The sequence below is a fragment of the Balaenoptera ricei genome, chromosome 8 (assembly GCF_028023285.1).
Source record: "Balaenoptera ricei isolate mBalRic1 chromosome 8, mBalRic1.hap2, whole genome shotgun sequence".
Taxonomy (NCBI): domain Eukaryota; kingdom Metazoa; phylum Chordata; class Mammalia; order Artiodactyla; family Balaenopteridae; genus Balaenoptera; species Balaenoptera ricei.
Genome location: NC_082646.1, coordinates 15,416,206 through 15,438,035, shown reverse-complemented (window position 1 = coordinate 15,438,035; position 21,830 = coordinate 15,416,206). Strand labels below are relative to the sequence as shown.

The following is a 21,830-nucleotide window of genomic DNA, read 5'->3' as shown; positions in this document are numbered from 1 at the left end:
GGGTGTTCTTCAAGTATCTGAAAGATATTTATACAGAAGACAATGTGCATTTATATTTTGCTGCTCCAGGGCCCTGAATTTGGAATAATTAGAAGTAACAAGTTCAATTTAGGAGAAATCTTTCTGATTATTAGAGTTGATCCAAAGTACTTGATCAAGGTCCTAGGGATCTAAGGAGGGGCCCCTTAGGGAAGTGAGGGGGGCAGTCAAGTAGGCAGGGCCATACCTGGAGCACAGCTAATTTTATTTATTTTATACATTAGTATTCTGAGTAAGGTTTCATTTTAAAAATTAAGTCCAGGGACTTCCCTGGTGGCGCAGTGGTTAAGAATCCGCCTGCCAGGGGTGGTGGTGTGATGAACTGGGCGATTGGGATTGACATGTATACACTGATGTGTATAAAACTGATGACTAATAAGAACCTATTGTATAAAAAAATAAATTAAATAAAATTTAAAAATTAAAAAAAAAAAAAAAGAATCGCCTGCCAATGCAGGGGACACGGGTTCGAGCCCTGGTCCAGGAAGATCCCACATGCCACGGAGCAACTAAGCCCGTGTGCCACAACTACTGAGCCCACGTGCCACAACTACTGAAGCCCACGCACCTAGAGCCTGTGTTCTGCAACAAGAGAAGCCACCTCAATGAGAAGCCCACGCACCGCAATGAAGAATAGCCCCCGCTCGCCACAACTAGAGAAAGCCCGCGCACAGCAACGAAGACCCAACGCAGCCAAAAATAAATAAATTTATTAAAAAAATAAAATAAACAACCACCCCCTTTAAAAAACAAAAAGAAAAAAGAAAAAAATTAAGTCCAGAAGCAACTGAATAGGATGAACTCTTTGGTCTCCTCCAACTCCAAAAACCATGTAACTATGAAAAGGGAACAATTTGACCTGAAATAGTATCCTTATTGTCATGAGAAATGTCTAATCAGAGGCTGGCATTTGAGATGTCGTTAGAAGGGCCCCCAGTATTAGGTGTGAAGAAGACTTGGGATCCTTGAACATCTCACTGAGCTCTGTGTCCCCAGGGCCCACATAGTACACGGTATGTAACAGGTTCTCAGTAATGCCAGTTGAAAGAAACACGGGACTAGGTGACTGCTACAATTCCTTCTTACAACTTTAATAATCTGATTCCAAGAACCCACAATAGAATAGGCATTCTCCATGCTTCAAGCTAGAAAAAGCAGCCAACTATCATTTTACAGAAGATTAAGATGTGGCACTGTTTGGGGGCAAAAGCCTGAATCAGATGATTTCCAAGGCCTCCCCTTGCAGTTTTAGAGTTCTCTGTCTCATTCACACAGAGGGTACTTACTCACTGATCTTTTCTGAGGCTGCACAGAATAGTATGTAAATCAGATTACCACGTGAGGAGACGTCTGCATGTGGCCTAGCCATAGCGTCTAGGTTATGGTACAACAAACCAAAACAGCTCTTGGCAGATAAATCTTCTCCATAAACCCTGTGGATGTGTCTGAAAGTATTAAAATGTATCCTTAGCCTCTTAAGAGAGTGAAGGTGAGAGAAAGAAAAGAGTGGAAAACACATGGAAGGAGGGAATGAAAGATTAATAGAGCAATTCATTCAAAAATATTATTTAATAATAATTACTAACATTTACCGAGCACTGTATAAGAGCTAGGCAGAGTGCTAATTAAAATAAATTAACCCTTTAAGTTAATTTAAGCATTTAATTCACACACTAATCCTTATTAGTATTATAAATATTTCACAAGTAAAGAAATTAACAATCTAGTAAGTTAAGAAACTTGACCAGATAATAAGAGGCAAAACCAGGATACAAATTCTGGTCAGTGTTATGCCAAAGCCAGAGTTTTTAACCCATATAATACCTAAATTAATTGTTGATGTATTAGGTAGCAGCTAGAGTATCTTTATAAAAACATATCAAATCAATTTCACTCCTCTTCCAACAGATCAAATGCCATGTAGTCACCACAGGTTCTATCACGATAGAGTCACCTATAAGCCAAGTTCATAGAAAGTGGGCTAGGTGATAACTTCATTGTCAGAAGGCTATGAACAGCTGGAAAACAGTGTTACGGGGAATGGCAAGTTGCATTAAGGTGAACTGAGAAGGCGGGGACATGACGGGGAGGCTGAAGTGCGCTACAGAAGAGTGAGCTTGGTTTATATACTCCGGTTGTTGCGTGGTGACGGGGACTGGGATGGAAGGCTGGCAACGACAGGCTTCCCCAGTCAAGGGATCACAGGCAGAAGGGGCAGGCAAAAATTCAGAGACTGGCCCTCAGAGTCTGCAGGCTGATCCCAAGATGGAGGAAACGCCAACTGTCCCTTAAGCCCTTCAAGTGTGGCCAAAGTATGGGACATGCAAAGCAACCACGTTCAGCTCTGTGGGCAGAGGAGTGGTCTGAAAGGAACTGAGTCACAGATTCTTTCTGACCACATAAAACTGCTTGGAGCTGGGGGAGCAGAAGGCATCTGTGTGCCAGGAGGCATGGGAAGAACGCGAGGAAGAAGCAGTCACCCAGGAAATGCATGCTTCCTACAGGTCCTTGGAAGAGGGTATGGCGTGGTTTCTCACGGCCTCTTTCCAGTCAGTACTAGGTGTGTTCAAAGGTAATGTCAAAACATGTAGCCCAAGAGCTCTTTATTTTCAATAACTTTAACAAACTTCTTAATAAGGTTTAATTCTCCTGAGCAATTCAAATTTCAAAGAGAGCACTATTTTTCTCAAATCTCAAAAATCCAAAAAAGAAACACAAATAAATTGGCTAAAATGTCTGTTTCCCTGAAAAATGAATTAACTTTATATATATATTTTTTAAAAAGTTACATGGCACTAAAGTCTTCACACTTTTCAGAACAAGAATACCATGTGAAATACTGTCTGACTCTGCTATCCACTTTGGCCAGCTCAGGTACCAGTCTGGGGGAGAACTGACACTATTACAGCAGACAAACAGAACAAGACGGATGACTGGTCTGCAATGACAATCTCTGGATGGAGCACCATGGCTTTGATAAGAATCTGCGTTCTGGACTTACAAATGTTTGTGACTCAGAGCTCCTCTTTAATGCTATCTGCCTTTTCCAAAAGAAAAAAAGAAAAGAAGAAGTCTGTCATAATGTCCTGATCCTGTCATAATCATGGCTAAAAGAGTGTGCTATCTTGCAATGTCATGATCGCTATAGAAATAATTAAAAAGATCAATAAGAAATCATAGGTGTTTTTGCCAAGATACCTTCTTTCGGTATGAAGATGGCCGGAGTTAGGCACCCTCACTCTGCTTGTGGACTAAGTCCTAGAAATGATATTTTTTAACATGCCCAAGGAAACCCTGTCATTGTCAGCTGTCAGCTAAGGTCAAATCTATCTTACATAGCAACTATTTTAAAATCTAAACAAAGTAGACAAATGGTCTTAAAATTTGACATTTCTATGTATAAAGAACATACACTGAATGCACTGTCATATACCTGCACTGAGAGATCGCATAAATGTTAAGTAAAATCATACAAAATACAGGGTTTTTGTTGTTGTTACAATGAAATTTTGTTATACTGGATATTGCTAGAACAATGGTGCTGTAGGTATTAGAAGATTTTTACTCTATAGAAATTAATTTTGATACTTTACTGTTACAATAGAAATGCATAAACATTTCTAACTTGTATTTCTAACTTTAAAGTGATAGTCAATACCTCAGTTTTATACAATGAAAGAAAATACACAATCTTGGAACTAACTCTAATGGAACTTAATCTGTAATAACATTGGTAGTGATAAGATTTGACTCATAATAAACAAGCACTGAGATCAGCTCCTCTAAAAGAAGTGACACTGAGGAAAAAAATGTCTTGTTTTGAAGCCATTTGCTTTTAGTTCTTTCGGGGAAAGAAAAATGGGAGTCCCAGTACCAAAGCATTCCGTAAAATTCCTACAAGGATAGCCCAACAGCAAGAGATCAGACAAGGAAGTAGAGAGTGATTTAAATACAAATTCTACCACCACTGGTTTCTGCAAATTATTATCAGAATGTTCTGGAATAGAAATAAAGTTCCTTACAACCAAATCCTGTGAGACACTTTCTATGGTTGAACAGAGGCCAAAGGGAGATGGCTTGGCACAATTTAGCAAATAATGATGGCGCAGATAAGAAAAGCTTCTATTAGGAATCCATAAAGTTAGGCTGAGAGGCTAAAACTTCCATTTTAACAGTTTATCAACCTGAGATAGACTAAGGAGAAAACAAGTGTTTGACCCATAGATATCCATTTATTAGAAAACTAACATCTATTTCTTGAACTTTGCTTATTTTCAAGGTGGCTGTGATCTTGCCAGAATTAAGATTTAGAAATTAGGAGACGTTGGCTTAAAGGCTGGGGATGACCACATTTACCTGCAGCCTTGACCTTGAAAAGCTCCTGACATGCCACACTGTTATACTAGAGGCTGTCCAATTTGCAGTTCACATTTTTTAAATAAAAATTTGTCACTTACACTACCTTATTATTCAAATATATTTTAAGTCCTAACAGCAATCATTATAGTGGAAGAAAACTCTGGTTCAGTTTTACATCAGAGTCCAATACATAGTCCTTGATACTAACACTTTTTTCCAAAAATAATCCAGATGCAGATGGGCAAAGATATCCATTCCAGGACTCTCTGGATACTGGGAATAACCTGTGAGATATGTACTCACTGAGAATTAAAGTACAATCGAAGACAGTTAGGTGGCTTCTGAAGCCAGAGTGCACGGGCTCAAATCTCAGCTCCGCCACTTCCCAGCTGTGTGATTCTGGGTGTGTTACTTATCCTTACCATGCCTCAACTGTCTTGTCTATCAAATGACAATAGCAGCCTACCTCATAGGGTTGTTTTAAATATTAAATAGGTTAATGCAACAATGTCTGGTACCAAGAAAGTGTTCAATGGATGTTAGCTACTATTCAAATCTCTGGAGTCCTTCCATCTAGAACTTCCTCCCTTACTCTATTTTTCTCTGTAGGGTTGCTGACGCTAGGAGACAGTGTGCTTGAAAAGGGTAGTAAGAGATAGGGCAGTGCCCATATTTACCCCCTGGTTTTCTATCATATTAGGTAAAATCACGGCTGAGCTGGTCAGGGGAGGCTTGCTTAACTCTGAGGTAGCCCTAGTCTCGTTCCTGACATCATGTGGATTTCTGCACTCACTAACACAAAAACACTACACAGGTTGTCTCCCTAGCGGCTGAGTATACCTTAAAAAAGTATGAGAGAACTGCTTTGAGGACTCTGCGCTCCTTAGTATACGGAGACTGATGGGCGAGTTACTTTAATCTCCTGTCCCAATCCCGCTTGCTGTGTGGTTCTTGATGAGTAAGCCAATCAGGGCAGAATCGTTTGCATCTAAGTAGAAGCTTTTTGGCAGTAGCTGCACGGTAGTCTCCATCAGAAGCATAATGTAAGCCTGGGTCTTGCATTCCCAGGGATAAAATGCTTATGCAGTATTACAATTAATTAAGTCACACTGAAGTCTAATCAATAAAGACTCAAAAATACTGTCCACAAGAGATCTCTATATACTTGCCTCAATGCATTTTTTTCACTGTAAATTAATTTTCCTTCAGCGAAATATTGGGCTGGCCAAAAAGTTCGTTCGGGTTTTTCCATAAGATGTTACCAAAAAACCCAAACGAACTTTTTGGCCAACCCAATAAATGACTGATCTTACTATATCTGCTAGCAGGTGATAGAAGTGGTGAATAAGACAAACTAGGCTTTAAGAAGTAGGCCTCTGATGGTTTTTAAAAATATACTGGTAGCGACTGAGCTTGGTGCTCAAAAACTTTACGTTGTTGGCTTCCGTCAGTGGGACCGGAACTCAGAGAAAGCGACTGCTAACATATGTGGCCACGTCAGGTCTCACCTTCTGCAGAAACTCAAAAAAACAGCAAGGTTCAACTTTGAATCCTTTTACAATTTAGGCTCAGACTTTTACCTAACTGCTCTCTGGGATGCTCTGAGAAGTTTAATCCAAAAACACTTGCCTAGACCAAATGTATTTTACTTGAGACATTGAAAGCCAACTCTATCGTAGATCAAACCCTTTTAAAAACTAGAAATCACTTGATCTGGTCATTTACATAATACTGTATATAACAAATGTATGTAAAACCTATTAATAATTCAGATCATCAGTGAGTTACCTATCACTTTAATAATAAAATGCAAGAGTCTGATGGAAGAGTCTATAGGTAAGTGATGATTCAATTTTTCATTAAAAAAAATTTACTGAATATTTACGCCATACCAGTTGCTCTTAAGGCTTATGGGAGGGTGATGATGTGTGTGTGAAACACAGTTCTGATATAAAGGAGTTTGCGTTCTAGGGAAGAGGAGAGGAAGACACATGCATAGCTATTGAACTAGGTAGTATAATATCGATCCCACTTGAATAAATCCTCTTAAATTTATACCACTGTCATTGCAACTTGAAAGTATGTCTTTAGTATATCTCGGGATGTCCACGAAGGGAAGGTTGTATCATACGAACAAGACTAGGCCTAGAAATATCCACTAATTGGGAGGACACTTCATTCCACACATTACTGACAATAAAGAGATGCTTAGAATTCTTTAACTGTATCCATTTGTGTAGCATGGCCTCCCACACAGCTGTAGATGCTCTGGAATTCAACTTGGCTAGCAGAAGCTGGACCGTGAGGCCTTCCCCACTCGGCCACCCAAATGCTCATTTGAAAAACGACACCAGCTCTGCTGGAGTTTCTGGATCCTTCTGGCAGAAAAATGGATAAACTCAGTTCAAGTCTATGACAACAGCCTGAGAAAAAAAGGATCTTGTGTTTTAGGACTTCCCTCAACTACATTATTATCTGTAGCACAGTAATGGCTGACCTGACAGGCTGGAAAGCGGCTGGCTCCAGCCTCCATATAAAGAACTAACTGTAGGTCTAACGAGGTGCAATTATGCCTAGAAACTAGAGGTGTAATCAGCAAAAAGACTCAGGGACAGACTCTAGGTTTCCTTTACGTGAACTCGAAACTTTTTGGTACTTGAAGGAGGTCTAAGCTGAGAGAAGACTAAACCATCTTATGCATTCATTTTCTCCCGTGCCTTTATCCTTCTGACAGCAGTCTCGAAGGGCCTTGGGATTCAGGCCTATGCTGGGAGGCAAGGCCGAGCACACGTATGTCCCTGAGGGCAGAGAGATCACACTAGTAACACAGCAACCGTCTACTCATTTCCTAGATTGGGTTGTTTGTCATTTCCTGTACTTAATCTTACAAAAAATGTTATTCCTACTTCGGGAATTACTTGTCCAGGATTAAATAATGACCACATTTAGGATAATTATGTTGGCGTTCTATGAGTCTTCAAACTTCCGTGTTAACGTGTATCATGTTATAAATATTAGCTCTTTCTAAGTAGTTAAAATGTTCCATGGTTTATTTCTAAGCACTGAGACACAATGCGGCTGACAGCATGGTTAGCTATTTCACCAGCATCCACTATCGGAAGCCAGCTCCGGTAAGGCTTGAGTAAAAATCTTTTGCCATGATGTGGAGGTGGAGGGGAGAACGGATCCAAGTTGCTCACAGGAAACACTGTGGACACTGGAAAAGCAGAGGAAGTGGTTTGCTTACACTGCCCTTTCTTTGCAGCGGTGTGGTGTAGTAGAGCAGACACTGAATTTGAGTACTAACTTGGTCACTTATTACCTGTGTGGCTTTAGGCATGTCAACTAATTTCTTTAAACTTCAGCTTCTTAAGCTTCATTGGCAAAATGATAAATGCTAGTGTCAATACCAATTCCAGAGTACAATTACATAGCTCAAATTAGATCAAGTATAGGAAATACTTTGTAAACTTGAAAGCACTAAAGAAATGTAAGTTACCGTTATTGATATTATTATTTGAATTATTCGGTAGTGAGCACTGTTAACAAATCTATGCATGCATTCATTCATTCAACAAATATTTACTGAGTGCCTACCAGGACCCATGCACTGTCCTAAGCCATGGGAATACAGCAGTGAACAAAAACAAAATCGTATTACAGTCAAGAGGCAGTGGGGATGAGGGGTGGGGACACAGTAAACCAATAATGTCAGGTAGTGGTAAGTGCCATGAAAAACCGTGAAGCAGAGTTATGGAACGAGAATGACGGGGGTATCAGGAGAGGCCTCTCTGGGGGGACACTTAAGCAGAAACCTCAAGTTAGGTGAGGAAGCCATGTAAATATGTGAGGAAACAGGAATGCATGCACTTGGAAAGTCTGAGAAACAGCAAGGACGCCTCTGTAACTGGAGCTCAGGGCCTAAAGGGAAGAGAAGCAGGAAATGAGATTAAAGAGAGGGGCCAACCACAGTGTGCCTTGTAGGCCATAATAATAATGACTTTTGGAATTGTTTTCTAAGCGTAAATGAAAGCGACTGGAGGGTTTTAAGCAGGATCCTATTTACAATCTACATACTGTTTACTAAATCCTACTACATGCCAGATACTCTGCTAGGCTAGAGACAACTGTGAAAAAAACCCCACATTTTGTCTTTACTTTCTCTAAGCTCACAGTCTGGTATGGAAGATATATAATGAAAGAAACAATTACAATGAAATGTTTGGGAAGTCATATGATAAAAGAAAGACTGGTAGAAATTATCTAGATTCTTATTTTTATCACATCTAATTTCTTGCTCTAGAATACAGGAGTGGGTGGCATGGGGTAGGGTAGGGGGAGGAAGAAGTACCCCAGGCAGAGGGAGTTGCTCCAGAGAGTATCACTCGTTCAGGGAACCAGAAGGAAATCAGGGCGACTAGATGTAGAATGGGATCTGGGGCTGCAGAGATAGGCACGAGCCAGGTCACAGAAGCATTACTATGTCATTGTTTTTCAAAAAGCAGTCATGAGATCAATTCAGTAAGTTATAATTAGCATTTTTAATGTAATAGAATAAAATGTATTAGAGTGCACTGCACCTAGTAAAGACAAGTTTTGCTTTTAAAAAAAAACTTTTGTTCAGTTGTATGTATATATGTATTTTCTAGGTCACTGTATAAAATGTATCTTTTACTACGGTCATGGTCAAAAATGAAGTCAGTGCTCTAGCCACATTAAGGAACGAACTTCAACCTAGAGGCAATGGTAAACCATTGAAAAGTTTAAGCCGGAAAATGATATAACCAAATTTGTGTGTGTGTGTGTGTGTGTGTGTGTGTGTGTGTGTGTGTGTTTTGTCGTATATAGTTTAGAAACATTACTCATGCAGCCGTGTGGAGAATGCATTAGAGAGGGATAAGGCTGGAGCCAGGCGTCCATTTAATTGGCTATTATTTAATCCAGGCAAGAGCCACTACAGAAGCATCTACAGGAATGGAGGCTTGAATCTACAGGATTTGGTAAGTGAGTGGCTGTGGTGATGGTAAGAGAGGAGGAATCAAGGCTAGCTTCTTGGTCAGACGGTGACACCATTCACTAAGACAGGGAACACAGAATGGAGCAATTCTAGGGAGGGATTAAATTCAGTTTTGAAAATGTTTCCATTGATGTGAATTCAAGACATACAAGTAAAGCTGACTGGTAGCAACTGGCTGGATGTATAGCCTCTCATCCCAGAGGAGAGGTCTGGGCCAGAGAGTTACCCAAGTGTTAACTGGGGACTGAACATCACTGGGCTCCCTGAAGCCACGGCAGTGAATAAGATGCTCAGAAAGATGGTGTAAAGAAGAAAAGATTTAAAGGATGAACAGAGAAAGAGAAATCTGGCAAACAAGGTGTACTCAGAGAGACAGGAGGAAAACTGGAGAACGTGGCATCTGAGAAGCAATGGGAAAAAAAGTGTTTTAAAAAGTAAGGAGTGACTCAACAATAAGAAAACAAACAACCAAATTTAAAAATGGGCAAGGGACTTCCCCGGTGGTCCAGTGGCTAAGACTCCACACTCCCAACGCAGGAGGGGCCTGGGTTCGATCCCCTAGTCGGGGAACTAGATCCCACGTGCCGCAACTAAGAGTCCCCGTGCCGCAACTAAGAGTTCCCATGCCGCAACTAAGACCCGGCACAGCCAAATAAATAAATAAATAAATAAATAAATAAATAAATAAATAAAAATTTTTAAATGGGCAAAACATTTAGACATGTCACCAAAGAAGATATACAGGTGGTAAACATGCATATGAAATGTTAACCATCATACATCATCAGGGATTACAAATTAAAATAACAAGATACCACTTCACATCTATTAGAACGGCAAAAATCCAAAGCACTGACAATACCAAATGCTGGTGGAGATGCAAAATGGCACAACCACTTTGAAAGACACTTTGGTGGTTTCTTACAAAACTAAACATACTCTTATGGTATAATCCAGCAATCACACTCCCTGGTATTTAGTCAGATGAGTTAAAAACTTACATCCACACAAAAACCTGCACACGGATATTTATAACAGCTTTGTTCATTATTGCCAAAACCTAGAAACAACCAAGATGTCCATCTGTAGGTGAATGGATAAGTAAACTGTGGTACATCCAGACAATGGAGTATTATTGAGCATTAAAAAGAAGTGAGCTATTAATCCACGAAAAGACATAGAGGAACCTTATATGCATATTACTAAGTGAAAGAAGCCAATCTGAAAAGGCTACATAATGTATGATTCCAACTATATGACATTCTGGAAAAGGCGAAACTGTGGAGACAGTAAAATGATCATTGATTGCCAGAGGTTAAGGGAGTGGGAGGGATGAATAGGCACAGAGGATTCTTAGGGCAGTGAAACTGCTCTGAATGATACTATAATGGTGGATACATGTCATTATGTATTTGTCCAAACCCACGGAATGTACACCACCAAAAGTGAGCCCTAGTAAACTATGGACTTTAGATGGTAATCCAGTGTAGTGTCGCTGCAGGTTGATGGACCGTAACAAATGTTCTACTTTGGTGCCGGACGCTGACAGTGGAGGAGGCTATGGGTGTGAGGGGACAGGACGTATACGGGAGCTCTCTGTACTTTCTGCTTAATTTTGCTACGAACCCAAAACTGCTCTAAAAAATAAAGTTTATATTTAAAAAAAGAAAGTAAAGGAGTGGTGAACTTCTGGCATTTAGCGCTAAATACTGCTGGGCAGTGATGAAGATAAAGACCGAGGATAGCCAATAGATTATGACAAGATCACTGGTGACTCCGGCCAGAACAATCCACTACACCCCTCCTCTGCTTCCTTCCAGAGTAAAACTGGAAAGAGCTGTGTCTATTTCCTTTCTCCACTTCCCTTCTATTCCTTTTCGGTTGCATCTACATGAGTTAGTGTTTTCCTCCTGCTCCTCCACCAAAACGTATTTCAGGATCATCAGTCATCTCCAGACCTTTAAATCCGATATTCAGTTCTGTATGGCTGTTGGCATAACTGATGACATTCTGGGCTCCTACCATGCCTCCTGTCCTTCCACTGACCCTACCTAGGACTGTGCTAAGTCGCTTCTCTGTCATCAAGGACTCTGTAGTTAATAGACATTGTCTCATGATCATTAGGTCCAGGTGGCCTCTGTGCTCTGGTGGTCTCCAAACAATGATGAAGACCTTTGCTGACATATTCCTGGTGCCCATTAATAGACTAGCTACCCACTAATAAATATTGACTTAGGAATGCACTTACTGTTTCCAAGCACATACCTACCCCCCTTAGGTTAACTATAAAATTGTCCCCTTGGCAGTGCACAGTACCGTTGTGAATGTTCCTGGATGGTTGTCCGCCGGATCCTACTTACTCTGTAAGTTACCCTATAATAAACTGACCCATTGATCACCTGGAGCTGCCTACCTTGTTTTTCGGTCTCAAGATGCCTTCTCAGTTCAATGGGTGCTCTCCGTTCCCTCCGTCCTCCAACAAGTTCGCAGTCATCTGACCTATCAGCAGCACCCCACACAGTTCCTCATTCCCTCCTCCTTGAAACATTCTCTTCACTTGTCTTCTAGGACAGAGGACTCTCTGGCTTACCTTACTAGCCATTCCAATGCTGATCCCTCTTCACGTTCCTGATCTCTGAATATCAGTGTGTCCCAGAGATTAATCCTTAGACCTCTTCTCTTCTCTGCAATCATGGCCTAAAAAGTGACCTTATCTCAGAGCTTAAAATACTGTATTATCTATATACTGATCATTCCCAAATGTGTATCGCTAGCCCACCACTCCCAACTAAGCTACAGTCCTATATTCAACTGCCTATACCATATCTCAACTTAGATGTCTAATGGGCATCTCAAACTAACACATCTAAAATATCTCTCCATTCCCATCTCTGTTAGCAGTAAATCCATCCTTCCAGTTGCTCAAGCCAAAACCCCTGGATTATTAATTTAATAATTACTTTTTCTCTCACATCAAATCCCACATATACGTTGTTGGAGCCAGACTGCCTAGGCTCAAATTCTAGTTTAGTCACTTAGTAGCTGTGTTATCTTGGGAAAACTGCTAAACATCTCCTGGCTTCAGTTTTATCACCTATAAAATGGGGGTAATAGTCCCATGTATCTTACAGGGTTGTTAAAGTAATTAAATGAGTTAATGTTTGCAAAATGCTTGAAACAGAGCCTGCCACACAGTACATACTATCTCTCTCTCTCTCTCTTTTTAATATTTATGTATTTATTTATTTGTCTAGGCTGTGCCAGGTCTTAGTTGTGGCACGAGGGATCTTCGCTGCAGCATGCGAACTCTTAGTTGCGGCATGCGGGATCTAGTTCCCTGACCAGGGATTGAACCTGGGCCCCCTGCATTGGGAACGTGGAGTCTTACTCAGTGGACCGCCAGGGAAGCCCCTGTATTATCTCTTGCATCTGACGACTTCTTACCATCCCCACCTCTACACCCCAGTCTGGGAACTAGCCACCAATATCTCTCATCTGGATTATTGCAAAAGTCTCCTACTAACTGGTCTCCCTCCTTCAGCCCTTGAACCTTTCAACCAACAGAGCTGCCAAAGTGATTTTTTTAGAAAACAAAAGTCACCGTAAAGTTCTTTAGATATTTTTGCATGTTTGAAAATATTCATAGTAAAAGTCAGAAAAAAATGAAAAGTCAGATAGTATCATTCCTCTGTTAAAATCCTCTGATCCTTTGCATTTCACTCCGAGTGAAAAAGGCCTTTACACTGACTGACTAAGCCCTCAAAGTGAGCTCTCTGTTGCCTCTCTGGCGGCACCTCCCCTGTCCCCTCACTCATTCCTTTCCAGCACAGAGGCTTCCGTCTGTGCTCCCTCACTGGGGCCTTTCCACCTGCCGTCCCCCCAGCCGTCCCCTCAGCCGTCCCCTCAGCCGGGAAAGCTCTTCCTCAGACAGCACGGCTCACGCCCTTGCCTTCTCCAAGCCTTCGCTGAAATGCTGACTTCTCAGGGAAGGGGTTCCCTGACATACCTTTCCAAATAACCACCCACCCACCATCCCTAACGCCCCTTCTCTATTTTATTTTTCTCACAGCTTTTCTCGAAAATGCATTTTAGAAATAAAATTTCTGAAATTTATTCTAGATGCAATTCTCATTTATTCTAAAACGTAATCCCCACATGCTTATACTGTGTTGCCAACCCAGTGGACATACCCTCTGTATGTTGTTCCTTAAAGTGAAATCATGATTAAGCAAAACTAAATAGATTGCTTACAGCATTGCCTCCAAAATGTTCTTTTCTTACGTGCATATAGATGGTGATGAAACACTGTAGATTCTGGGAGTCTGGTGTCTGTTTTCAGTGTTAAATTCTTCTAAGAGCTACTTACCCTATTTCCCACTCATTTAAAAAGCACTTTTTGAGTCTGGGGGGATAAATGTCATAGAAGCAGGAAATGTAGTAGCAGCAAGATTAAGATGCAAAGCCTGCTTTATCCTTGGCATTTATTACCACACCTCAATGGGGCCCCATTAAATAGAAATATCATCCTGAAAAAGGGTGAGAGATGAGGTGAAGACAGGGGTGAAACGACTACGGCTACTGCTACTATGCGATGGACCTATTAACTTTACACACATTATTTAATTTAGTTCTCATAGCAGCAGCCCTCACAAAACTGTCAGCCGTTTATTGACGAGGAAACTGAAGCTCAGAAAGACTTAGTAATCTGCCACACCACACGAGTCGTCCTATGTAGAGGCCAGAGCCAAACTCAGGAGGGTTATCTGATGCCAAAGCCTAGATGCTCTGTTCCTATAGAACCTTGCCTCCGGAGGTGTCAATTCAGCAAACCGGAGCCAAAAAAGGTGGTTAAATGGGCAATTTATACTCTGCCACTCAATTCCTGGGATAACTTAGCATGTCTAATGTTCCATGAACCCAGTCATAGCTGTGTGATGGCAACTCCCTTACCTGTGGACATAAAAAATGGGATGCGGAACTTTCCACTCAACACCCGGGCCCGCAGATTCTGCAGTGTGCTCCCATCGAATGGCAGGGCACCACACACAAGCACATAGAGGACGACTCCGAGGCTCTGCATCCCAAACGGAGAGTACGTACAATTAATCACATCAGAGGAAACAAAAAAGGCCATTATAGTATGTGTATGAAGATAATGGTGAGTCATGCACGAGATAATGGAACAAACTTTTTCTTCTTTTTTTATGAGAAATAATATGGGGCATTGTCAAGGCCAATCATCTTTAGAATACTCAGCATTCTTCTTTGCTTCCAGACATTACTTTTTGGGAACATAACTGGAATTTCTCTCAGTACTCATCCTAGGGAGAAGGCAAGTGGCAACAACAGAAAGAATTTCTGTTCTTGGCAAGGGTACCCATCCAAGCTTGCCCTAGGGATTTTTTTTTTTTTTTTTTTGCAGATGCAAAGGGGGAGGTTGAACTCTGTGGCTCAGTCCATAAGACAAAGGTTGAAGAACAGACTGCACAAAGAATTGGGAATTCAAAGAACAGGTGATCAATTCTAGTGCAGTACTACGTGTTGTCCAGGATGAGGAGAGCTGTCATCAATCAAGGGTAACTAATGCTACGGGGTATAAGAGAAGGCAGTCACGTACCCAGATGTCCACTTTGGGCCCGTCGTATTCCTTTCCTTCAAAGAGTTCAGGTGCAGCATAGGGAGGGCTGCCACACCAGGTCTTTAGCAGCTGCCCAGGGGTGAAGAGGTTACTGAAGCCAAAATCTAGAAAGACAAATGGACATAACTCATGTTATCTTTACCCAGTGAATACTAGTTTCTAGTCAATAGAATAAAGGTTCTGGATCCTTAAGTCTGAATATCAAACACGAAAAGAGAACCTTTAGAAATTATATAACCAGCCGCTTAAATTTAAAGTAATAGTGAAATAGAGATACAGATGGGCTGGAATGCAAAAGACATATGGTTAACTAAAAGTAAATATGATTGGTTTACGTCAGCAAAATCAGCACCGTTTCCATCATAAATCTGGACTGAGTGAGGTGAGTGGAATTTATTTCTTTAAGAACAAAAATAAAATTGGATAATGATTGATATTAAGACCACATCAGAGTCAGTAAATACACGTTAAGTCTACTCACCTGGACCCAGGATATTCAGATTATTTTTACTTCTTATGACAAACACATTTATGACCACTAGAGATATAGTGAACTTGAAAATTAGACAAAGTGACTTTATTATCATTAAGGTGGAAGAATATGCAACTTATTTACAAACAAACCACGAACACTTACATTTTAACTTCAACTCCTTTTGTGCTTCAACTTCCCCCCTTCGTTTCTCCCCCTCCCACTGTTTGAACAGAGAGTTGACGGGAGATAGGAGGGGTGCGGTTTGGGGAGGAATACTAAGAAAATGAACAAGGATGGCAGGCAAAGGATATAGAGTCTCGCTGACTTATAAATACTTTTATGCACATAGATATTTAGATGAACAACGTGCAGGTATGACAGGCTAGAGCTCCCTCCTGCCCCCAGGACTACCACATTCCCACAGTCCCAGCAGCTGAAGACTCTGGGCACCTCCCTACTCTCGGAAACTCTCCTCTCTTTCCTAGTTTTACTCTCGTTGACAACTCTGCCTCCTTCTGCTATTTGCTTTTCTTCTTCCTACCTTCTCCAGAAGGTGCTTTCTAGTAAACCATGTGCTGATTTTGACTATCGCTCCTTGCCCTGTATTTTCTCAGGGCCAGCTCTTCTGGTCCCACAGCTTCCACTCTCATTTGTTTGGTAATGATTCTCCAAATTCATATCTTTGGCCCTGGTACCATGCTTAAGTTCCTGACATGAACTTCCAGTACTTGCCTGGGAAGAAACATCTCAAACTCCCCATTTTCCAAAATCAAATCTGCTCTTCCAGCAATGTTCCCATGTTCATTCATGGCACTACCTTCGCGCCACTAGGAGCACTGCCATCTTCGTTCCTTGCTCCTTCTCACCTCCATTTCAAACTGGAGGTACAGCTTTTACTGCTTCTACCCTGTAAGTGTGTCTTGAACCTATCTCCTTCTTTCCATTTCCATTCCTCCCACCTCAGTTCATACTCTTATTATCTCTGACCTCGACCGATGTTCTTGCTTACTACCCTCTATTTCATTTCCCTCTAAGCCACCCATTCATAGCACAGTGAACGTGACACAAATCACGTCGTGCTGCCTCCTTGCTCGAAAACGTTCGGTGGCTCCCTTCTGCTTACAGAACAGTCTAGCTCTGGTAGCATTGTCACTTGAGGTCCTCATGACCCAGCTCCACCCAACCTTTCCAACTCACTCCTAGCCATTCTAGCAACACTAGACTATGCACAGCCTGTGTTTATGTGCCTCTCTTACGCTACTCACTCTCTGTGCCATGCTTTTTCCCTTCCTTGCCACATTTGAAAGAGCACTCATTTTCAAGGCCCAGTCAAATATTACTTCCTGTATGAAGCCTAAACTGACTCCCACCACAAAATACCATGCCAGGGGCTTCCTCCTCTGTGCTTCCGTGGCCCTTTGCTTATACCTCTACAGCCCAATTACAACTCTGCCTCATGCTATACTTAGTTGTATTATGTGTTTATACCCTCCACTAGTTAGTAAATGGGAGGGATATCGTTTTATTTATTTTAGTCTCCACACAGTGTTTTCATACATAGCAGGGACTCAAGAAAGGGTCACTAAATTAAACTGCAATAAAACTGCAATAAAATCACTGGGCCAATCCTCTTATCACCTCTTGGCTACTGGAGCCTTTTCATACTGACTGGCAGCTGGCCAGCTACTAGAGCCTCTACCTCCCAGCCAGCCCTCCTAAGGTTGTAAAAAACTTAATGATCACAAGGGGCTTAGAGGTCAGAGCCATCATCAGAATCACTATAGCTACTTCAAGGAGAGAAATCCAATACTCTCGTTCATCAATGCAAAATAAATGCCTCTTCTGCCAAGTCTTCCTGAATCTCCTATAAGAAATGTCCTCCACCTACCTTCTCTGCACTCCCTTATTACTTTGTATTCCTCCTTTATTTGGGGTATTTACATATATAAATATCCTATTCTTCTAGCTCCTTAAAAATATCCTATCTCTCTAGTAGAGGTCTACCCCCTCTCTCCCTAGTTCCTTAAAAATACCTGTTTCATCTCTGACTCTCTCACATTACCTAGCATACTGTTTAATTTAAACACAGTAGGTACTTAACAAATGTTGACTATGAATGCAACTGCAATTAAAGCCCTACCAACTAACCTACAACTTTTGAAACCCAGTACTTTTAATTTATAAGTTAAAGTCTGCATGCACTGAAACCTGTTTTTCTTAAGAGACTGGGGATAGGTTGCTAAAAATCCCAACAAATGAGATTCAGCAGAGCAGGTATCTTTGGGAATTATCTAGCAAGAGGGCTCTTGATATATCTTTTAATTGGTTGGCAAAGACCTGCACCAGGTCCTTTCCCACGACTAGCCTTCTCTGCCCAGCGAGGAAGACATGCTGATGGAGTCTGTAATAACTAATGGACTCTGACACTGGTGTGACTGGAGAGCAAAGTCCAGAAGAGTCATGGAGTATTCTGCTTGTGTTTTGAACGGAGAATGCAACAGGGCAGGCAATGAATTAAAACCACTTGATTTTTTTTTTTTTTTAATAAATTTATTTATTTATTTTTTGCTGCGTTGGGTCTTCGTTGCGGTGCACGGGCTTCTCATTGCGGTGGCTTCTCTTGTTGCGGAGCACGGGCTCTCAGCTCGCGGGCTTCAGTAGCTGTGGCTCGAAGGCTCTAGAGCGCAGGCTCAGTAGTTGTGGCTCACGGGCTTAGCTGCTCCATGGCATGTGGGATCTTCCCGGACCAGGGCTCGAACCCGTGTCTCCTGCATTGGTAGGCGGATTCTTAACCACTGGGCCACCAGGGAAGCCCTAAAACCACTTGATTTTAAAACTTCCTAATAAACAGCTTAAAGTATATAGGAAATCTGTCATTTTGAACAATGAATGCTCTATCTACAATTAGTAACCTTTCTATGCTTTTACTCTGTCGGGCAGGAGAAGGCACAGACTTCATGGCACGAGCTTGTTTTTTAATCTACCAAACAGGAAATCTTTACAAAGGAAACAATATTAAAGGAAACCATCTTCAGCGATGGTTATAGGCTTAGATTGCTATTAGGTGCTTATATGAGAAATAAGTGTGCAAGAATGAATGACATGATCAGAGCCTGACATCTAGAGAGGCCACATCGGGGGAAACACCTGCTTCCACAGCATGTTACAGCCACACAGCTGCGTTCAACAGCTAGACCCAATGACCGAGAGCAAGATTTCAGTAAGATTCAACAAGAAACCCCCCACCAGCAGCTCGCTCCTATTTCCTATTACAGAGTAAGCAAAAACCCTTTAGTCTTGTAACCCTGTCATGGGGTCTCCTCTAATCATTCCAAGTATTGTTCTTACTCCTAACCCTGAAGTGTTGCACATTTAAGCAAAATTTGTTTTGCCATGCTTGCTATCACACTTGTTGGAATGGACTTGTTCATCTTATTTTGGCTCAGCAGCTGAGCCAAATGTCTTTCAGTCTTTACTAAAGCTTCTTATTCCTAATGTCTCTTTCATGGTCTTTAAGTTCCTCCATTATCTTCACTCATGTATTTAACATGTATTTCTGGAACCCTTCCAATCAGTAGAGCAATGTGTTGGTTCCTATGAAAGAACCAAAGGCAGAAAAGATACGTTCCTATGGAAGGACTTAAAAAGAAAGCAGAACTTAAGGTGAGTGGATTGGAGCTGGAGAAGCAGAGGGGGATGTGGAAAGGGTTTTCTAAGTGGTGGCTGGGCAAAAGCAGAGTAAAGGCAGATCACTTGGAACTAGTGTGCTAAGTTGAAGCAACAATAAAGAAACTGCCCTGGGTATGATGTAGGGTTCACCAGAGGCATATGGCAAAAAATAACGTTACACAGTAGCAACAGGCCAGACAAAATATAGCTTTATATGATTGAACAAGGACCCTAGATTTCACCATGTGGACTTTTCTTTCTTTCCTTTTCTCCTATTTTCCCCAAATTTATGAATTTTATTAGATTTCGGATACAAAGAATTTGATTATGAATTAATTATAATCTTTGGTTCCTGGCACACTCTCACCATTGCTCCACATGCGGCCTGCTTTTATTTAGACTTCTCTTCTATAGCCTTATTATATAAAATTCACCCATTTAAAATGTACTTTCAGTGGTTTTTAGTGTATTCATAGAGTTGTACACCATTACCTCAATCAATTTTAGAACATTTTCATCAACCTAAAAAGAAACCCTGTACCAATTAGCAGTCACTCTCCATATCTCCCCCCTCAACTCTCCCACCAATGCCTCCGCCCTAGACAATCACCAATCAACTTTTTGTCTCTATGGATTTGACTACTCTGGACATTTCATATAAAAGGAATCATACAATATGTGGTCTTTTGTGACTGGCTTCTTTCAATTAGCATAGTGTTTTCAAGGTTCATACACATTGTAGCATCTATCACTAGTTCATTCTTTTTTTACTGCTGAATAATATTCCATGGTATGGACACACCACATTTTATGTATCCATTCATCAGTTGATGGATATTTAGGTTGATTCTTTTTTTTTTTTGGTACTATGAATAATGTTGCTATGAACATTCACATAAGTTTTTTTGTGGATGTATGTTTTCATTTCTCTTGGGTATATACCTAGTAGTGGAACTGCTGGGTCATACGGTAACTCCATGTTTGGTCTTCTCAGGACCTGCACAAACCGTTATCTGAAGTGGCTGCAACACTTTACATTTCCATCAACAATGTACAAGAGTTCCAATTTATCCACATCCTTCCCAACACTTTTTTTTTTTTTTTTTTTTAATGTTTGGCTGCATTGGGTCTTCGCTGCTGCACGCGGGCTTTCTCTAGTTGTGGCGAGCGGGGGCTACTCTTTGTTGAGGTGTGCGGGCTTCTCATTGTGGTGGCTTCTCTTGTTGCGGAGCACAGGCTCTAGGCCCGTGGGCTTCAGTAATTGTGGCGCATGGGCTTAGTTGCTCCGAGGCATGTGGGATCTTCCCGGACCAGGGCTCAAACCTGTGTCCCCTGTGTTGGCAGGCGGATTCTTAACCACTGTGCCACTAGGGAAGCCCCTTCCCAACACTTATTACTATCTTTTTATATATTTTAAATTACAGCTATCCTGGGTGGGGGATTGGTTTTAATTTGCATTTCCCTTATGGCTAATGATGTTGAGCATCATTTCATGTGCTAATTGGCCATTTGTATATCTTCTTTGGACAAATGTCTATTCAAATCTTTTGCCCTTGGGCTTCCCTGGTGGCGCAGTGGTTGAGAATCTGCCTGCCAATGCAGGGGACACGGGTTCGAGCCCTGGTCTGGGAAGATCCCACATGCCGTGGAGCAACTAAGCCCGTGAGCCACAACTACTGAGCCTGTGTGTCTGGAGCCTGTGCTCCGCAATGGGAGAGGCCGCGACAGTGAGAGGCCCGCGCATCGCAATGAAGAGTGGCCCCCGCTCTCTGCAACTGGAGAAAGCCCTCGCGCAGAAACGAAGACCCATCACAGCCAAAAATAAATAAATAAATAAATAAATTTATTTAAAAAAAAAAATCTTTTGCCCATTTTTAAATTGGGTTAACTTTTTATTATTGAGTTGTAAGAGTTATTTATATTCCCTGGATACAAGTCCGTTGATATGATTTGCAAATATTTTCTCCCATTCCGTGGATTATCTGTTCACTTTCTTGATAGTGTCCTTTGATGCACAAAAGTTTTCAATTTTGATGAAGTCCAATTTATCTAGATTTTCTTTTGCAACTTATGCTCTCGGTGTCATATCTGAGAAATCATTGCCTCACCCAAGGTCACAAAGATTTACCCCTATGCTTTCTTCTAGAAGTAGTTACTTATTTTTAGTTATGCAGTGAGCACCCCTGAACCCACCACCCAAATAGAAAACTGCTATCTTAATAATTACATCTAATCATAAGCACTACCCATCCCATCCCCTGTCCTCTTCCAACCATTGATTTTCAACCCTGTGTGTACATCAGATTCACCAATGTACTTAGAGTGGTCCACAAACCTTACTTCAGACCTACTGGATCTCCTGGAAATAATTTAGACATCTGAATGTAAACAGATAGATAAAACAACTGTTTCCAAAGAGGTTTGAGAACCACTCTTACAGTAATGAGTCGTTAGAACCTCTGGTACGGGCAGATGCAGTAAAACTAACCTGAAAGCAAGACTAGATTAAGTGTGACGTGAAGTAGAAGGCCTGTGAGAAACTAGAAATAGTGAAAATGAGAAAGACAACTCAAAAATTATTTTGAAAAAAGACTGGACAGTACTTGAGGACAGATAATAATACATGGGATGAA

General features: G+C 41.3%; 1 protein-coding gene across 5 annotated transcripts in view; it reads right to left on the bottom strand.

Annotated features, from left to right (window-relative positions):
- SIK3 (SIK family kinase 3) overlaps nucleotides 1-21,830 on the bottom strand; it is a 247,800-nt gene that overhangs the window by 36,586 nt on the left and 189,384 nt on the right. For 4 of the 5 annotated variants that reach the window (XM_059930341.1, XM_059930343.1, XM_059930342.1 and 1 more), the window contains exons 5-6: nucleotides 15,033-15,157; nucleotides 14,366-14,489 (exon numbers count right to left, since the gene is read on the bottom strand). In XM_059930341.1, coding sequence (XP_059786324.1) covers nucleotides 14,366-14,489; nucleotides 15,033-15,157 — 249 coding nt within the window. Of the gene's footprint in view, nucleotides 1-14,365; nucleotides 14,490-15,032; nucleotides 15,158-18,100; nucleotides 18,297-21,830 lie in introns of those variants that run through there. The other variant, XM_059930346.1, reaches the window with a different exon arrangement.